Raw genomic sequence first — 18,771 nt, 5'->3', positions numbered from 1 at the left:
CTCTCTTAGATTACATGCTTTTGAGGAAGCCAGCTGCCATACCATGAGGACAAATAGCCTATGGAGAAGCCCAGATGGGAAGAAACGAAAGTCTCCCACTAGCAGCCAATGGAACCAACTTACCTGTTACATGAGTTATATACTTTTGGAGGACTGTAGGCCTAACCTGTACATTGACTAAAATTTCATGACAGACCCTGCATTAGTCAGGGTTCTCCAGAGAAACAGAACTCATAGAGCATGTATATAGAGACAGATTTATTTTAATGGATTAGCTCATGAAATTACAGAGACTGGCAGGTCTAAAATCTGCAGGGTAGGCTGGCAGGCTGGAGACCCAGGGAGGCATTGGTGTCACAATGCAAGTCCAAGGGTCCTCTTTGGGCAGAATTCCCTCTTGTTCTGGGCAGACCTGGCTTTCGTTCTGCTTTGGCCTTCAGCTGATCAGATGAGGCCTCCCACATTATGGAGAGCTGTCTGCTTTACTGAGTCTATGGATTTAAATATTAATCTCATACAAAAACATCCCTATAGAAACATCTAGAATAATGTTTGACCAAATGTATGGGTACTGTGGCCCAGCCAAGTTCACATAAAATTAGCCATCATAGACCCTAAGTGAGAGCGTTCTAGCTAAGCTTCTCCCAAATTCCCGATGCACACAGTAACAATGAAGATGATAAATTATGTTAAGCCAGTAAGTTTTAGTGTAATAACTTATTCAGAAATAAATAATTGATATATGACTTTATAGTTTATTTCAGCTGATTCTTAAATCTGGAATATCAATTTCTATTGGCTGCTTTTTCATTTTCTTAATTATGGATCACATTTTTCTGTTTCTTGATGAGTCCAGTAGTTTTTATTATATGCTGCACATTGTAGGCAGTCTGGATTATGTTGTTTTCCTTTGAAAGGTATTGAATTTTGTTCTGGCAGGCACTCGTATTATTGGTAGAACTTAAGAAAAAGCTACTTTACAGTTATTTGCTGTCTGTTGGCTAATGCATGAAAACAGTTGCCTCTTTTGTTTTATGTGTTTACCGAAGAAAGTCTGGTACCAGTTTTTTTGTGATGGCCAGAAATGGAAGCCTCACCTGTGACTTTTTTTCTTTTTTTAAAGATGTTTCTTTATTTGACAGAGAGAGCACAAGCAGGGGGAGCAGCAGAGGGAGAGGGAGCAGGCTCCCCAGTGAGCAGGGAGCCCGATGCAGGTCTCGATCCCAGGGTCATGAGATCATGACCTGAGCCGAAGGCAGATACTCAACCAACTGAGCCCCCCAAAGACCCCAAAACTTAATTTTTAAAACATATTCCTTAGTCACTTTCATGACTATATCTCAAGGCTCTGTGATAAAATTAATTGGTAGATTTCTAGCTCATAGGTTGTCTTGTATTGTCTTTCCATTAATTCTCAAAATCTCATTACTTGAAAAATGTTATTTTTCTTAAAACAGTGCTGAAATTTTGATTGGCCTTACAATATTAATAAACTTATTTAAAGCAGTAATGAAAGTGATTCAGTTTAGAAGCTTTAAGCTATCCTGGAATATTCTAACCCCCAGAAGCAGCTCCTTATTGCCTGGCTTGCTTTCATATTAGCCACATGAAGGTTTGAAATTTGAGTAGCTTGTTACCACTTCTGATTTAATGTTTCTTTCCTTTCTCTTTTTTCCCCTCCTTTTTTTCTTCCTTGTTTTCTAAACCAAATATCTGTATTCTGTCTGGTATATATCTATGAAATCGGTTTTAATTTTACTACTGTGTACAATGATTATAAATAAGAAATTAATACTAATGGGGGAAAATAAAAGTTTTACTACTTGAACTTACATCATTTAAACTTTGGTATTGTGAACTTTAATTCACCATAACAGGGAGGGAAAAAAGTAACTGGAAAAATAGTCGATGATAGCAATTTTATAAACTGCTGAGGAGAGCTTAGGTATTGGGGGGAAAGACATGCTTTGTGATACAAAGGTAGGAATTTAGCTTTCTTTGAAATATTGGAGAAGAAAACAGATTTGGCTGACTGAAGGGCTTTCTTCTAAACTTGTTTTCCCTTATGAAAACGTTATGTCCATTATAGATAATCACTTTTGGGTGCTTCTCTTTGCTCATTATTAGTCTGAAGGTGTGTACCTTGTGACCATGGGACTTGAGAAATTGCTTTCTCCTAATGTGTATCCAAACAGGTTTCATAATTAGAACTCCACTCTGTCTAGCTTTTTCTTTCATCTGTATTAGTTCAATAGGTATTTATCTAGCTCTCTACTGTTAGGCACTTATTAGGCACTGTGGGAATATAAGCGATGTACAAGCCTTGTCCTTAGAGAGCTCCGGGTGCAGTTAGTTGGAAGGTAGGCATACACTTAACCTAACTGTAGGGAAACAGTGTCATGTGATCTTAGTGTTCTCCATGGTACTTTTTCTTTTCAAGTTTTTTAATTCAAAATTCCAGTTAGTTTATTCTAGTACAGCATAAATTCCAGTGCAATGTAATACTACTTTCAGGTGTACAACATAGTGATTCAACACTTACATACAACAGCCAATGCTCATTACAACAAGTACACTCCTTAATCCCTATCACCTGTTTAACAGCCCCCCACACCTGCCCTAGTCCATGGTATTTTGCAGTGGAGAATGAGGAATAATAAATTCTGGCCAAAGTGCTTTTAAGTTAGATTTTCACCAATCTTCAGAGAAAAACAGAAACAAAGGTGTGGTTACTTGAAAATGAATAGACAGCTCACAAGAGCTGGTGCATTTGGTAAGACAGAGGGTCTGGAATAGATAAAACAATAACCCTCAGAAAAATGAGAGGCCTGAAGGAATGATTTAGAAATCTAGGGTAAAATTAATGGAAAGAAAGATTATATGAAAGTAAAAAAAAAGTTTGAAGGACATTTTATGAACCAAAGCAACCCATGAAAATAAATTTTTAGTTGGAAAAGGAAGGAAGTATAAAAATGAGAATAGATAAAACTAAAGGCACCCCTGATGCCTCAGCCAGAGCTTGTCTTCTGGAGCACTTTCTTCCTTGCGGCCATTCCATGCAGCCTTGGCTGCTCCAGGCGTGGTGGGTTTTCAGATAGTCAGAGTTCATACATACGTAGTAGTTCAGGGCTCCAGATGTTCCACTGGAATAGGTGGTAGGGGCATCCCTTTTTATAACCTAGCCTTAGTAGTGTCACTTCTGCTGTACCCTGGGTTGCAACATTTACAGCCCTACCACTTTCAAGAGACTACCTCTGGGTGGGAGAGTGGCGAGACCACATTGTAGAAGCACGTGTGGGATGAGAGAGACTGTTGCAGCCGTCCTGGTAAATACAATCTGCCATAGTTAACAAATGGCAAAATAACAGGCGCAGCTAGAGCCTGGCCTCACACTAAGTCTCTTCTTCCTTTATGCACCTAAATTACAGCAGCAGGCTCAGCTTAATGTAGTCCTTTTTCAGCCCCTTTCACTTAATTATATTTTGCTTTTAGAATAACCTCCCTAAATCACTGAAGTGTCATAGAGTCTCTTAGACTCATTTCCTATCACATCAGGGTCAGAGTGCCTTTTTTTCCCCCCCTTTTCTTTAAGTTGTAGGTCCACACCGTATCCTTCTTAATTGTGTCTATTTGCCTTTCTCAGCTCTCCTTCGTACTTTTCTACTTACTCCCCGCAGCGACTCTGGTATATGCATGCTGCTTCTTACTGCCATGTCCTTATTTATGGCACTCCCATTTCTGATTGTTCTCTCTCTTTGCCTCTATTTAAACTTTACTGGGGCCCCTGCCTGGCTCAGTCAGTAGAACATGTGGCTCTTGATCTTGGGGTGTGTGTTTGAGCCCCATCTTGGGCTGTGGAGCTTACTTAAAAAGAAGAAAAAAAAAATCCAGTGGGGTGCCTGGCTGGCTCAGTGAGAAGAGACTATGACCCTTGATCTTGGGGTTGTGAGTTTGAGCCCCACATTGGGTATAGAGATTACTTAAATAAATACAAATTTAGGAAATGTTTATTGATATTTCAAAGTTGACATTAAAGCATGCTAATTCTGTGAAGGCTTCTTTGGCCTGGCCTTATGTCTCCCAGCCGTGTCTCACATGGTCCTTAATAAAAGGGATCTGGGTTTTCTGTGTCTCCCTTTAATCTAGTTTGTTGGCTAACCACTGGTGGTGCTGGCGTGGGGTGGGGAGGCACCGCAATGAACACTTTTTGAGTGCTGTGGGCCAGTCCTTACATGTATTAACTTATTTAACCCACGCAGCAATCTTATGCAGTAGATTCTCTTCATATCTTTATCTGACATGTGAGGAAGCTGAGGCACTGAGGGGTTAAGTATCCCACCAGCAAGGCAGAGCAGGGCTGTGAGCCCAGACAGTCTGGCCCCAGAGCACATACCCGCTATCTTCTTCACTGGACTGCCAAGTGTGCTTAAGAAGAATTGTTAATATAAGAAGTGTATAATCCTTTTAACGATGTTTATTTAAATTTAGAATGTGTACTGACTTGGTTATGTGGCATTTGCAGTTCTTTATTAACATATTAATTTCTTGTTAAATCCTTCAACAATATTCAGTTTTATAGAGTCGATAAATCCTACTTGGAATCTTCTAACAAACCACTGATACAACCAGAATCACAAGTTATTTTCCCCCAAATTACAGTGACTAGGGAACAGGATGCTTCCTAGTAGGCTTCAGTAGCACTACACCCTCACTTTGAGCAGGCTTATGCTCCAAAGTTCATTTAAGGTGACTGACTGGAACTTTGTTTCCGTGGGATAATACATTATATTGAACTTGGTGTTTGAGTTCTTAGGGCAGGCTGCAGTAAAACATTTCGATTTACAAATACGGTGATACTCTTAGCATTAGGACTAAGAGCAAAGTGATATTTGTTTGCTAACATTGATCTGCTATGTGTGGAGCACTATGAAATCGCACTTGGGTTACAATCAGAGTTCTTACTGAGGCATCAGGAGCACAGCCACTTTCTGTAGCAGCAGACCTAGGGGCCTCCTGTCCTCCCCTTGTTTTTCCCACACCCCTCTTGCTGACCATCTGAGTGCAGGACTTCTATGTCTCTATACCATAGTGAACTCTAAGGTGGGCCTGTTGGCTGGGGATGATCAAGGATAAGGAGCTCCCAAGATGAAGGAATTCTAGAGGTAAAGATTTCCGACTCATACTCTTTCGTTTTTTTCTGGCTATCTCAGATAACGCCTGCTTGTTTCTCTTCCCACTGTGGCCTCTCCTTGCATTGCTTTGCTTTGTCTTACTTTGTGTGTGTGAGTGAGAACTATAACTTGTTATAGAACCATGTATTAAAATTTAGTTCATTCTATCCAATAATTGGCAAACAACCATGTAACTACTTTCTAGGACCAGAAATGGAGCATTATCTGACCTCAGAAGCTCCCAGTATATTCTTCCCAGCATCGCTCCCTTCCTGCCCTCTGGTGGTAATCACTGTTATTCCTTTTTTGGAAATAATTTATTTTTATCTTTAATTTTTTCACCTAATAATGTATCCTCAAACAAAGTTTTATCTTTTTTAAAACTTAAGTTGAATCACACCAATTGTATTTATCCGTATTTCGCTTCTTTTATTCAAGTACATTTTTAAGATTCATCCATATTATGAAACCTAGGTGCTGTTCATTTTTGTTGCTATATTATCTATCATTCCATTGTATTGGTCAGCTAGGGCTGCCATTACAGAGTACCACAGACTGGGTGGCTTAAACAACAAAAATTTATTTTCTCAGTCTAGAAGTCCAAGCTCAAGCACAGTGTTGTTTCATTCTAGGGCCTCTTTCCTTGGCTTATAGAAAGTCATTTTCTCCCAGTGTCTTGATGTAGTCATGTTCTGTATGTGTGTCCTAACCTCCTGCTCTTGTAAAGATATCAGTCAGACTGGATTAGGGCCCACCCATATGACCTCATTTTACATTAATCACCTCTTAAAGGCACTGTCTTCAAATACAGTTACATTCTGAAGTATTAGAAGTTAGAACTTAACATAAAACTTCGGGGGGTTGGAGGAGACACAGTTCAGCCTTTAATATCCATTATGTCATTATACCATAGTTACCCATCATATTATTTGGTGGACAGTTTAATTGTTTTAATTCTAGGCAATTATGAATAGTACTGCTATGAATATTTTTATACTCGTATAATTGCAAAAATGCCCGAGTTTCTTTAGGGAGATGGAGCATTCCATCCATGCAGTGAGTTGCTGGTCATGGAGTAGCTGGAACAATAAGAGATAAATCCAGTCTGTCTTCCCAGGTGGTTGTTACACACTGTACTCCAGCCAGCAAGATAGGAGAGTTTCCGTTGCTTCACATTTTTCCAAAACCTTAGACTTTTTAATTCATATACCAGTCTCTTGGTGTGCAGTGCTATCTCATTGTAGTTTAATTTTTATTTCCTTCTTTATTAAATAATTTGAATATCTTTTCCTATGGTAGCCATTTGGATTGTAACAAAATCAAATGGCTACTAAAGGAAAAGATACATAACAAATATCTGTTCATATCTTTTGCCCATTTTTCTGTTAGGTGGTCTGACCTTTATATTTGTAGGAGTTCTTTAAATATTCTGGATATAAGTACTTTGCAATATATGTTGTAAATATCTTGTCAAACTCCAGCTATTGTTTCACTCTGTTTACAGTCTTGGTGAATTGGGGTTCCTAATTTTAATGTGGTACATTTGTCAGTCTTTTCCTTTGTGGGCAGCTTCTTGAATATATATAGAGATATTTATCTATCTATCTTATGTATCTTAAGAATATTCACTCTAAATTCATTAATATATTCCTTGTTTTATCTTCTAAAATGTTTGTAATTTTGCATCTTATATATTTTTTTAAAGATTTTTATTTATTTGACAGACAGATCATAAGTAGGCAGAGAGGCAGGCAGAGAGAGAGGAGGAGGAGGAGGCAGGCTCCCTGCTGAGCAGAGAGCCCGAAGTGAGGCTCCATCCCAGGACCCTGGGATCATGACCTGAGCTGAAGGCAGAGGCTTTAACCACTGAGCCACCCAGGTGCCCCTACATCTTATATTTAGAGTAGTAATATATCTGGCACTAATTTTTTAAAAAAAATTTTTTCATTTATTTATTTGATAGAGAGAGAGAGGGGAAGCACAAGCAGGGGAGTGGGAGAGGGAGAAGCAGGTTTCCCACTGAGCAGGGAGCTGGATGTGGGCCTTGATCCCAGGACCCTGGGATCACAACCTGAGCCAAAGGCAGACGCTTAACGACTGACCCACCCAGGCGCCCCTGGCACCGATTTTTATATATGGTATGAGGCAGGATGCAATTTCATTTTTTTACCCAGTAGGCAGTAGTTGTTCTGGCATTTTCTCCTACTGCTTGAACCACATGTCTTAAATAGCTGCCATAGTATATGCTTTGATCTGCTTCTGGGCCCCCTGTTCTGTATCATCTATCTATTTGTTTATCTCTGCAAGAATAGTACATTGATTTGAATCTTATTACTTTGTAATAAGTCTTAAATCCTGATAGGGCAGTTCCTCCCACCTTATTGTTGTTTTTCCTGTGTGTCTTGGTTAGTCTTGATTCTTTCCATTTCCATAAACATTTTAATATCTGCCTATTCAGATCCACAAACAGATCTTTTGGGATCTTTACTAGAATGCTTTGAACTCTGTATGATCATCTGGGGAATTGTCAGTGTCAGAAAAGATAAAACAAACTTTGGGGAACTGTTTTAGATTAAAGAATACTAAAGAGATATTATAACTAAATGCAGTGTATGACGGATTTTAAGAAAGTTTCCTGGGGAAAATGGGGACATGTTAATCTGGATTGTGTATTAGATGATTCTAATGTACCAGGGTTGAATTTGCTGGTAAGTGTAATAATTGTATGGATATCTTTGTTCTTAGAAGGTACATGCTGAAGAATTTAAGGTGAAGTGTTGCAGTTCCTATAGTTAGCTCTAAATTCAAAAAAAGAGGAGGAGGGAGGAGAGGTGAAGGGATTGATAATGGCAAAATATTGACAAATGATGAGTCTAAATGGAAGGTAAATGGTTGTTGACTAATTTTTTTTTTTAACCTGTAGATTTAAGATTTTTCAAAATAAGTTGGGGGAAAATTACATTTCATTTTGCATGTCAGAAAATTAATAGAAAGCCAAATGCAACCTAAGTTTGCATTATCCTAGTGTGCTGTATTAAATAGAAATATGATATTAACACTGATAGTAAGACAGCAAGCATGATTGGTTATTTTAAGCAATTCTGTATTTCATTTGCGTTTACACAGTACAATACACCATTTCAGTCGTATTGGAACAGCAAATGTCTGTGGGCTGGCTCTCCAAGTAAAAAAAAAAAACATTAATATGTGTTTCATGCCAAGTGCTGATTTCCTGTATCCTAGGAAATCTTCTTTCTATATCACTTTTAAAGGTGAGCAAAATGATTCATAGGAGTTACACTCCATGCAATCTAATTTTATAAAACTAGACTAAATGTTGCTTTTTACTAAAAGCAATTTGATACTTGAATATTAATGATTTTATTTTTCATAAAGGACTAGAGACCGTTTGTTTTCACAGCAAGTATCTTCACAAACTATAAGGAAAACTCTGAGTTTTGTTTCAATTTCTAGTTATTGCAGCCAAGGCACTTAGGAAATTCAGTAATTCTGAGTCATGCCCTGAGTGGGAAATATTAGGTGGACTCAAGATACTGACTCCTCTTTCTTTTACTGAATGTTAATATGTGATTTCTCATCAAGATGATTTGTAAAGTAAAACCTCCAACACTAACAAAAAAATCTTCTACAGCAAAAGGAAGAACCGAGCTGCTGAAGATCAATCTTCGTGAGGTTGAACTGGATCCTGACATTGAATTGGAAGATATAGCAGAGAAGATTGAGGGCTATTCTGGTGCTGATATAACTAATGTTTGCAGGTATTTTTTTTTTTTTTTTAATGATCTGTGACCTTAGATATTAGGTATAGATTTGGCAGGAGGATTGATCTTCAAGTTAGTATCGTTCCTAGCTCTTCACATGAAAGCAGCGACCCATTTCCTTGAAATGATTTCTCATTTGTCTTGTTTCTTTTCTACATAACTTCATGGGTCATTGTTAGATGAATGATTGTATAGCAATATGGTCACCTTTTATGTTCCTCTGATTTTTTTCAATTTAAATTCAATTAGCCAACATATAGTACTAACTAAATATATACATCTTTAGTTCAGATACAGAGTTTAATAATTCATCAGTTGTGTATAACACCCAGTGCTCATCACATCATGTGACCTCCTTAATGCCTATCACTGATAACCCCATCCTCCCACTGCCTCCCCTCCAGCAACTCTGTTTGTTTCCTAGAGTTAAGAATCTCTGCTGGGTTGTCTCCCTCTCTGTTACTTACCATTCAGTTTTCCCTCCCTTCCCCTGTGATCCTCTGCATTATTTTTTATATTCATATATATACATATGAGTGAAACCAAAGGTAAATTTTGTCTTTCTCTGATCTATCCTTTGGTTTTTGAGAAATTATACTGAATTTGGTAACAATGACTTTGACAAGCTAAGGTCAGTTTAGCCCTAAATTATAGCCTAGTTGTATCAACATAAAATAATATTAGTTTTGGTTATTATTTTACCACATGCAGATGAGCAAGCAAAGTTGTATCAGTTGAAGCTAGGAAATACACATTTTATGTGTATAAAATATATTCTATATTTCCCTTTCACTGTAGTGACATCATATTTTGTAGACAATTCACCTCACTCAATAAGGATTTTCTTTTTTCCCATCTTAACTATACTTCAATTGACAGCAATAGCCTTTCTTTAAAACTGTAGTATCTGTTGGTTCTCACTTTTTGTACTAGTATTTTTCTTACATACATTTAAGTTTAGTAGCACACAAGCTCCCAATAGTTCCACTGTGTAAAATACATATAAAATTTGAAGTTTTGGTTGGGTTGGCTTCCTAAGAGCTTTTTTGTGAGCATTAATTGTCCAGTTCTTCCAGACCTTCATAATTATATACAGCTGATCGGAATGGAACTGAAAATAGGATCTGGAGAAACCTGGTTTAATCCCTTTAGTTGTCCACCAGAGCCCCAGGTGGGGGCCTCCACATCTACCTGATGCAGATACATTCATGTTCCAGAGAAGGAGTTTCCTGGCTTTACCTCCTCTAATTAGGTTGTAGACAAACTATTATAAGATTTGAATTATCTTAATATTAGCCATGTGTTTGTTTTCAAGTGTGCAATTCCGTATTTCAAAACTCTACTTCTGTTTCCTAACTTTCTTGGCTGCCTTTGAAGAGCAAGTGGGGAAAAGAAAATTCAGTACTATTGGAGTCCAACCTCGACTTTTAGGATTCATTAATAGTACATTTTATGTTTAAGTCATTTCCATCCTGTTTTAACCTTTCAGAATATCTCTAAAGTGGGAAATTCTGCACAGCACCATAAAAACACATGAAATGATCTTTTGAATGTTTTCTCTTAACTTTGTTACAATTGACAGTGTTTAAAACATTTGCATCAGTGTGGATTCATGGATTTTGTATGTTTTTAGGGATGCCTCTTTAATGGCAATGAGACGGCGAATCAATGGCTTAGGTCCAGAAGAGATCCGTGCACTTTCTAAAGAGGAGCTTCAGATGCCTGTTACCAAAGGAGACTTTGAATTGGCTCTTAAGAAAATTGCCAAGTCTGTCTCTGCTGCAGACTTGGAGAAGTATGAAAAATGGATGGTTGAATTTGGATCTGCTTGAATTTCTGTCATTTCTTTCATTTCTGGTATTTTTATTTATAAAATGTGAAGAAATTCCCTGTAGTTTTTTTTAAAAAACAGGTTTAGAACTTTTCATTGGAGAGGTGCTTCCCTTAAAGGCAAAAAACTTAAAACCACAAAGAATATATATATAGTTGGGAAAGAAAAAAAGCTTGCACAGGGAGCCTGATAGTCTCACCTGGCTTTGTGCTGGTAATGCCACGTTTTCACGCATTGATATTGCACGTGCAAAAAAAAAAAAAAGGCAGCATGTCAGGAGGCCAAAGGAGCGATCAGTGTGCTCATGTATAAGCTTGTTTACAAAAGGGTTAGAAGACCTCTCTTTTTCAGTTGCATTTGTTGGTTTGATTTTTTTTTTTTCTATTCTTCGCTCTGAGCGTGAGGGACCCATGTATGTTGACTTTTAACATTAGAACTGGGTTTGTGTCAAATTAATTATTGTTAAAAATGATGGTTTTGAATTAAATAATTTGTTAAACCTTTAGAATTCAACTCTTCCTGTCACAGTCTATCATATAGTTGAATTTTTACCTTCTGTTCTCCCACCATTTCTTCTATTAACTATCTAATCCTTTACTCAGCTTCATGATGTCCTCATGGCATGTGGTCTTAGAAGTGTTTTGTCAGGTTGTTTCTCTGGTCTTTAGTATTTTTTGCTGGCACTTATGTTGGAAGGGTGGGGAGAATATTATGATTGCATAAGAAGCACTTCTTCATTCTTGAATTCTAGATTTGTTTTCACTTTCCGTTCAGTATGTTCAAATAGATAAGCCTTTTATTTTCCTCAGCTCTAACAATGTTTGATTTTTGCTGAACTTGACTTTCATATTCTAAATAAATACTTTGGTATTCTAAGGAAGTCCACTCTCTTGTGGCTAATGCAAAACAAACAATATCTTTATAGTTTTCTGGACAGCTGATTTAACAAAATAGCCTTATGCATAATGAGTGATGTTCATTTTAAAATTTTTAAATTATTCCTTGTCTAGGTTGAGAACTTGTACATAGAAGTCTGATTGCACATTGAGTTCAACAGGAATTAGACAATAAAAAGAGGCCAGGAAAAGTAGATGGCTTCTATCTAATCACAAGTAGAGCATCCTCATACTTGTTTTTTTAAATTACATTTATCCCATTTGGATTGGGCAACCTTTGCTTTAATGGTGATGTTTTTTAAAATTTGCATTTGATGCTATCTTGAATTCTCAGTTTTGGAGAGCACCCCCTAGTTTAAAACTAAAAATAATAGAACTTTTTAGACACTTAACAAAAAAACTCTTAGTATCTTGCTTTAAGACATTTGTTTCCCCTGTTAGGAGTTGTATAATTTTCAGATAACTGAAGTCTGACTCTAAACTCCAGAATTTTATATAATGCAATAAATCACCCCTCCTTCCTTCTGGGGCATAGTTTATGAGAGTTAAAATCATAGGACATCATGATTTTATTTTAATTGAATGAATTCATTTTAAAAATTGAAGTAAGTTTTCTTTCATTCATTAACTTTTTAAATAAAGAAATAAATGATCACACTAAGATAATCTTGCAGACTGTTACCATCCAGTAACATTTTTTTTTCCCTGAAGTCCTAAGGGCAGCTATTAAAACATGTGTTTTGATCGCTAAAACTTGTTAGACTCTTTTTCTAGGTCTTGTGTTATTTGTGTTGGCATGTATTTCTTCTTCTAAAATTCTTCATGGATAATATGGTAATTGTGATTTTAAAAAAATTATCAGTTAAGTAGTATTTGGACACTCAAGCTTCCTAGAAGCTTATCTTTGGTATGTTGGTGAACCAGGTGCACTTTTAAAATTTTTTATTTCCGTTGTTTCTCATTTTGCTCTGTCAGTGGGTGGCGAATGCTTTGTGTTTCTTAACCCCTTAAAGGATCCTGAGGAGATTGCTCGGGTGTTCTGTCCAACCTTTACTGTCGTACGCTGTCTTTATTGCAAGACAGTGTGTTGCCTTACCCAGAATGAGAAAATTATTGTCTTCTTTGTTTTTTTTTTTTTTTTCTATGTTGCATTATCAGATTAGAAAGATTCAGTTCCTTCATCTGAAACCATGAGTGTTTTGGGCTCTGCAGCACAGTGAGGTTAGGACCGAGTTTTGTACAATTCTGTCTTACAAATATGTGATCAGATAGTTCCTTCGTTTAGCAGGCTTGCATTGGTTGCTTACAGTGTACGAGACGCTCGGGTGGGAGTTCTGTGGCTTGCAGAGTTGGACTGGCTGGGCAATTCTGACTGGGCACTTTCTATAATTACACTGTGTGGCTTCTGGCTCCAACTAATGAAATGAGTTCACATTTTAAAAGGAGAGGCACGGTAATCTGTGTGTGCTTTGAAAGATAATATATATAGGTTTTTCTCTCTTTCTCCTTTAAATCTGTTTTAAAATAAGTTTGTTTGAACAATGGAATTATTATTGATCTGGCGATTTTCACAAACCATTTCCCAAACTTCATGTTTATTGTAAACATGTGCACGTGTAATTATGGGACATTTTGCTCTTGTTATCACTCTATTTTTTTAAATGTACTTAGTGTTGATGAAATGTACTAGACAAATGGCTTTTAAATGTAGGCTGAAACCTTCTAGAAATCCAAGCAGCAAACTAGATGATGGCATCACAGACTTTCTTTTTCCAGTTAGCGCTGTAGCCATTCTAGCATGATCAAAACACACTTTGGGCTTGGACCTCTGTCTCCAGAAAAAGCAAGAGAGCTTGGAAGAGGAAATGTGTTGAGGTTTAGCTGCATAATTAGGGGCTTCGGCTGAGCTCCTGAGATTGCAGTTTTTCTGATGTGCTATTTGACTGTCAGAGTATAGGGTGAAACCACTAATTACTCAAAAAGTGAGCGTACATATATCTGGTGAATCTACTATCAACAAACATACAGGTTCTTCAAGTAAGGATGTGTGTGTGCAGCACCAATGTGCAACATAAATGTCACTCTTGCACTTGGCTGTATGTAGCCTGACTCTGTTGAACACAAAATTACTGATAATCCTGAGGTTTTGTACAGCTTGAGTTCATGTGAACTCCTGCATTGGAAGTTCTTTATACTTTATACTGTTGAATCTCTGATGAGAATTGTAAAATGGTAGCCAGTTGGCATAGTTAGGTTTCTCTCTCCTCCAGCTAGGGTGGAGGATATATATAGACTTAGGCAGGTATTTAATATTGTGTGGGCTTCGGCTCCTTCAGTATTATCTTGATTATTGAATCCTTTTGGTGTAATAGTAGATCCCCACTCTTTCTTTTATCTTAGTGATAAATCATCTTAATCCTGTGTGATAGGCCTAAAATGTTGAGGATATTTGCTGGCCTTTTCCAAGAAATGGCCACATTAACTTGAATGAAACATTTTTTTGAAACATTTTTTTGTGTCTTTTGTTTCTTAACTATTTTGATTGTATTATTTTTTTAACATATCACTTAATCTGTGATGCACATAATATTTATGTGAATCTAAAAATCTGTCACAATAGAGAAGAATAGGAATTACAGTTGGAGGACTTATTAGGGAATAAAAATATTTGAACCCCGAATGTTATATTCTCATCTCCACTAATTATTTTTTCAGAAAAAGCTAAAAACTCTATTATAATTATTATATTTACTTATTTATACTTTCAAATTGGGCTTTATTTATTTAATTCTTAAAGGATGTTTGCTTTTTAATATTGTTTCTTAATGCAGGAATGGTATGAGTACTTTAAAAATAAAATTCCTAAGATAATAGGTACATTTTTAAGCAAATGCAAATTAACAGTAATTCTTGAAATGTTTACTAGGTGTTTTGGCTCTAGACAGCTCTTTAAGTCAGTGGTATTTCTGAATTTCCAAGTGACTTGTTAATTTAAAAAAAAAGGAAAACCAATAAGGTAATGTCATTTATTTTTATTTTACCGTTCTCACTTCTTGATCAGCCTTATTTCATGTATGTCTATAAATAACCTGGATACTGCTTTGTCACCGGCAGTGTGGTTTTATACGTTCGGAAATTCAGCACAACAAATAGGGAATTAGTATAGAGGTATTTTTCCTGTAAAAAGCTTCCCACTTGATTTTGTGCTCATAAAATGCACTTTCATTTTACAACCTCTGAAATGACTAAATATTGCCCTTTGGGCAACTTGAATCTTTGCACTTGTTTTTTCCAGAGTCTACCTCAGTTAACCAGGCATAGTTTTAGGAGGAAGTGAACTGAAACCATATTTAAACTCCGTTCAGCATCTATGCAGATTTGTTCAAGCACTTCCTTCTCTCTCCTCTTGCCCTCCCTCCACTACCTTTTTTTTTTTTTTTTTTTTTAAATCTTGAGATTTAAAATATTTGCCTTTGCAAAGCTATATATTCCAAATTAAGCCTCTGTGAAATCTCTGGATAATTCTTTCTCTTTTTGGTGTGGCTTCATTATTCGGATGTGTTTAGTTTCAAGGAGCAGTTTCAGACATGACACATGTCCCCTTCTTTCCCATAGCTTCATAAATGCAGACTATTTTAATAACAGTAAAAACCTTGGAATCTAACTGTTTCAGTGTCCATTCTCTAAGAACCCACGTGTTTTATGAAAACACACAGAAATGGACGCAGGTCTATTCATGTGTTGGTACGGCAACAGGGAGTCGCCTTGAGTTACCATTTTGTGCATGGTTTCCAGCAGATCATTACGTGTTAGGATGGTTTGTATATGGCTACGAGTTTTGTTTCAGTGTTTGTCTCTCAGTATTTTGAACCTAATTCAAAGAAAAAGACGTTTCTAAATTGTATTTCTTCAACGTGCTTTTCCTTACATTTTGCGCTGTTACTTTGCTAGTCTCCTGAGCTTAGTTGTCTTTGTGCATAGGTTTTGATTTGATAATAAATTTCTAGAGTGTTGCTTGTTGCTGTTCTCTTTGTAGTTCCTATTTGATCTATAGTCACTGGTCCACTTATTGCCACCAGTGAGAGTAACAAACTCCTCACTGGTAAGGAATGACGTTTCCCAGAGTTTCCGTTCTTAAAAAAATCACATTGTAAACTTGACCTTTGGTGTTTGCCATGATAATTTCAAGTTTGATGGAGGTAATCTAAGAGTGGCTTTTTAATTAATTCTAATGGGTTTAGTAAATACACTTGCCTTATTTGTATAACACCATTGTAAAATGGATGTTCCATATGGTGAATTTTCCAGATGACTGTATCTTATTTTATAAATCACCCAGAACTTTTTTTTTTAATTCATAGACTTTATTTTTTGAGCAGTTTATATTTACAGAAAAATTCAACAGCGAGGAGAGTTCTTCCTCCCTCCTCTGCTCCCCTCCACAGCGCTTCAAGTCCCTTTTATTAACATCTTGCTTTAGTGTAGTATACTTGTTATACTTGAAACAATATTGGTACATTATTATTACATTATTACAAAGTACATAGTTTACATTAAGGTTCACTCTGTGTTGTACAGTTCAGAGGGTTTTGATAAAAGGACTGTGTCGTATATCTACCATTACTGGATCATACAGAATAGTTCCAGTGCCCCCAACATCCTCCTGTCTCTGACTCTTCATCTTTCCCCCTCCCACAAACCCTCAACGAGCAGTGAAGACTCTCTGTAGTTGCCATTTAAAAAATGTTATATAGTTGGAATCCTACTGTTACTTAACAGTTTGCACTTAAGTTTCCTCCATGTCTTTTTGAGGCTTAATAGTTCATTTCTTTTTGTCTGTTACGTGATATTCAAGTCTGTTTGAAGGACATTTTGGTTGCTTACAAGTTTTAGAAATTGCTATGAAGTGCTGTAAACGTTCATGTGCAGTTTTTTGTGTGGTCGTAAGTTTGCAGCTCATTTGAGTAAATATCTAGGAATGTGATTGCTAAAATATATTGGAAGAGTGTGTTTAATTTTGTAAGAAACTGTGAACCATATTCCACAGTAGTTGTACCATTTTGCATTCCCACCAGCAATGAACGAGTGTTCCTGTTGCCCCACATCCTCTCCAGCACTTGGTGTTGTCAGGGTTTTGATTTTGCCACTCTAATAAGTGTGTACTGGCATAACATTGCTTTTTAAATTTCCAGTTCTGTAATGACATGTTGAGCATCTTTTCATATGCTCATCTATTTTTAGTTGGCTTTTATTGAAACCTTGCTAGAATGTGTCATACTCCTTCTCTGACTTGGTAAAATAGAGAATTTGAGCTTAAACTTTTCTTCATGATTCAGGGTTATCCTTAAAATATGCTACCCTCTGCAGCTAGTGGAGTTAGGGGATGGGAAGGTGGGGAACAGGGCTTTCCTGCCTGTCACTACATGGTCTTTGAGTTTTGGTGTTTGCTCTTATAGCATCTTTACCATTCTGTTATCAGACTGACCACCTTTATTCCTCTTCCAGTTCCTACCTCCAGTCTGTTGTGAACCCAGTGAAGCAGTCATTAAATGGCTTGTTAGAATATAGGTAAATTAGGAGTACAGTCCTATGGGGATAAAGAGTAGTAGGGAGCTGTACAGTCTTTAAGCTTTAGTGCTTTGTGTCCTTTCTCTAGGCTGTGGCCTTCTTAGTTTTATCTTTGGTTCCCAGACCTGTTCCTGGTAGACTCAAGTGTGAAGTCGATGTTTGTACTTGATTATATTGTCGTGTTGTCATATAATATTTATAGCCGCAAAGCACCTAGCATCAATTTAATTCCATGCGCCAGCCCCTGCCTTGCAAATGGATAGCCAGAAAGGGCAAGCGTGAGCTACCAGGCTCAGATCCTGGAGGCTAGGGCCAGCGTGCTTTCCTCCCTCCCTGGCTGGACATGACCTCAGGCTGCTGCAACTGGCCCAGACAGACATAGGGATTGACCCTGGATGTGCCCAGGCTGCTTACTCACCACCGCTGCTCCTGGCAAACCAGGATCCAAACCAGGACACGTGGGAAAGGAATCAAGGGACAGGAGCAGTGTCTCCAGTGGCTACTTCTTATCCTCTTTCTGATCAGAAAAGTTTATGGTGAGCTCTTCTTTAGTTCTAATTTTTCCAAGGTCTTCTCTGGACCTCTCATGTAAGTTTTGAGAGGTGCTCAGCAGCAACCCAGAGCAAAGGAAATTGGGAGCAAATGACATGGTGCAGTCCTCTTATCTTCTAGGTGAAAGAGCCAGGGAAATTTTATGATGTGTTTTCAAGATCACATTTTGGATTGGGAAATGAGACTTGTATCTATTTTTGATCTTGAAAAATGCTGCAGATAGGCTTTAAAGAAAGTAAGCCAGACAGCAAAAACATATCTTAAGGACCTTTAAGCCTCTGATACCAATAAAGCCTATTCACCCAAGATGGTGATTGTTAATAAGATATATAAAATAAATTGAAATCATGGGTTGAAACTAACGTTTGTAATGTTTGCTGTATGTTAGATACTTTACCTTTATTGTTTTATTAAATCTGTACATTAGCTAGAAGATATACCATTACTCTCTTTTTGCAGAAGAGGAAATTGAGGTTTATAAAGAGACTTGTTACAGTCATTTGTCCCCTAAGCAGTGGAAGGAAGAGTGGAATTAGGTCAGTTTAGTTCCAGAGCCTATTCCTTTGTTTGCTGTATCCCAAGATTACTTTTAAACAATATAAATGCAAAAGGACTCAAATCTTGAAATAAAAGTTATATTCACTAATTTTTCTGAGGTTATTAATGATTCTTACCTTCTCTTTCCTGAATGCTTTTTTTGGGAAAGATTGATTTATTTACTTTAGAGAGAGAGAGAGTTGAGGGGGAGGGGCAGAAGGAGAGAGAGAACCGCTCTCCCCCTGTAGACTTCCCACTAAGCACAGACTCCAATGTGGGGCTCCATCCCAGGACCCTGAGATCATGACCCAAGCTGAAACCAGAACCCAGCTGCTCAACTGACTGAGCCACCCAGCTGCTCAACTGACTGAGCCACCCAAACTGTAATGCCCTTTTTTTTTTTTTTTTTTAAACCAGGAGACTTATAGGCTCTT

General features: G+C 37.2%; 1 protein-coding gene across 6 annotated transcripts in view; it reads left to right on the top strand.

Annotated features, from left to right (window-relative positions):
- Positions 1-18,446, top strand: part of KATNAL1 (katanin catalytic subunit A1 like 1) — a 119,285-nt gene extending 100,839 nt beyond the window's left edge. For all 6 annotated transcript variants that reach the window (XM_059378173.1, XM_059378169.1, XM_059378172.1 and 3 more), the window contains 2 exons: positions 8,824-8,950; positions 10,587-18,446. In XM_059378173.1, the coding sequence (XP_059234156.1) occupies positions 8,824-8,950; positions 10,587-10,785 (326 nt within the window). In that variant the 3' untranslated portion in view covers positions 10,786-18,446. The remainder of the gene's footprint in view (positions 1-8,823; positions 8,951-10,586) is intronic.
- The last annotated feature ends 325 nt before the right edge of the window (positions 18,447-18,771 follow it).

The sequence above is a fragment of the Mustela nigripes genome, chromosome 15 (assembly GCF_022355385.1).
Source record: "Mustela nigripes isolate SB6536 chromosome 15, MUSNIG.SB6536, whole genome shotgun sequence".
NCBI classification, from domain to species: Eukaryota; Metazoa; Chordata; class Mammalia; order Carnivora; family Mustelidae; genus Mustela; species Mustela nigripes.
The sequence above is the reverse complement of the archived record's forward strand: the minus strand, read 5'-3'. Positions and strand labels throughout refer to the sequence as shown.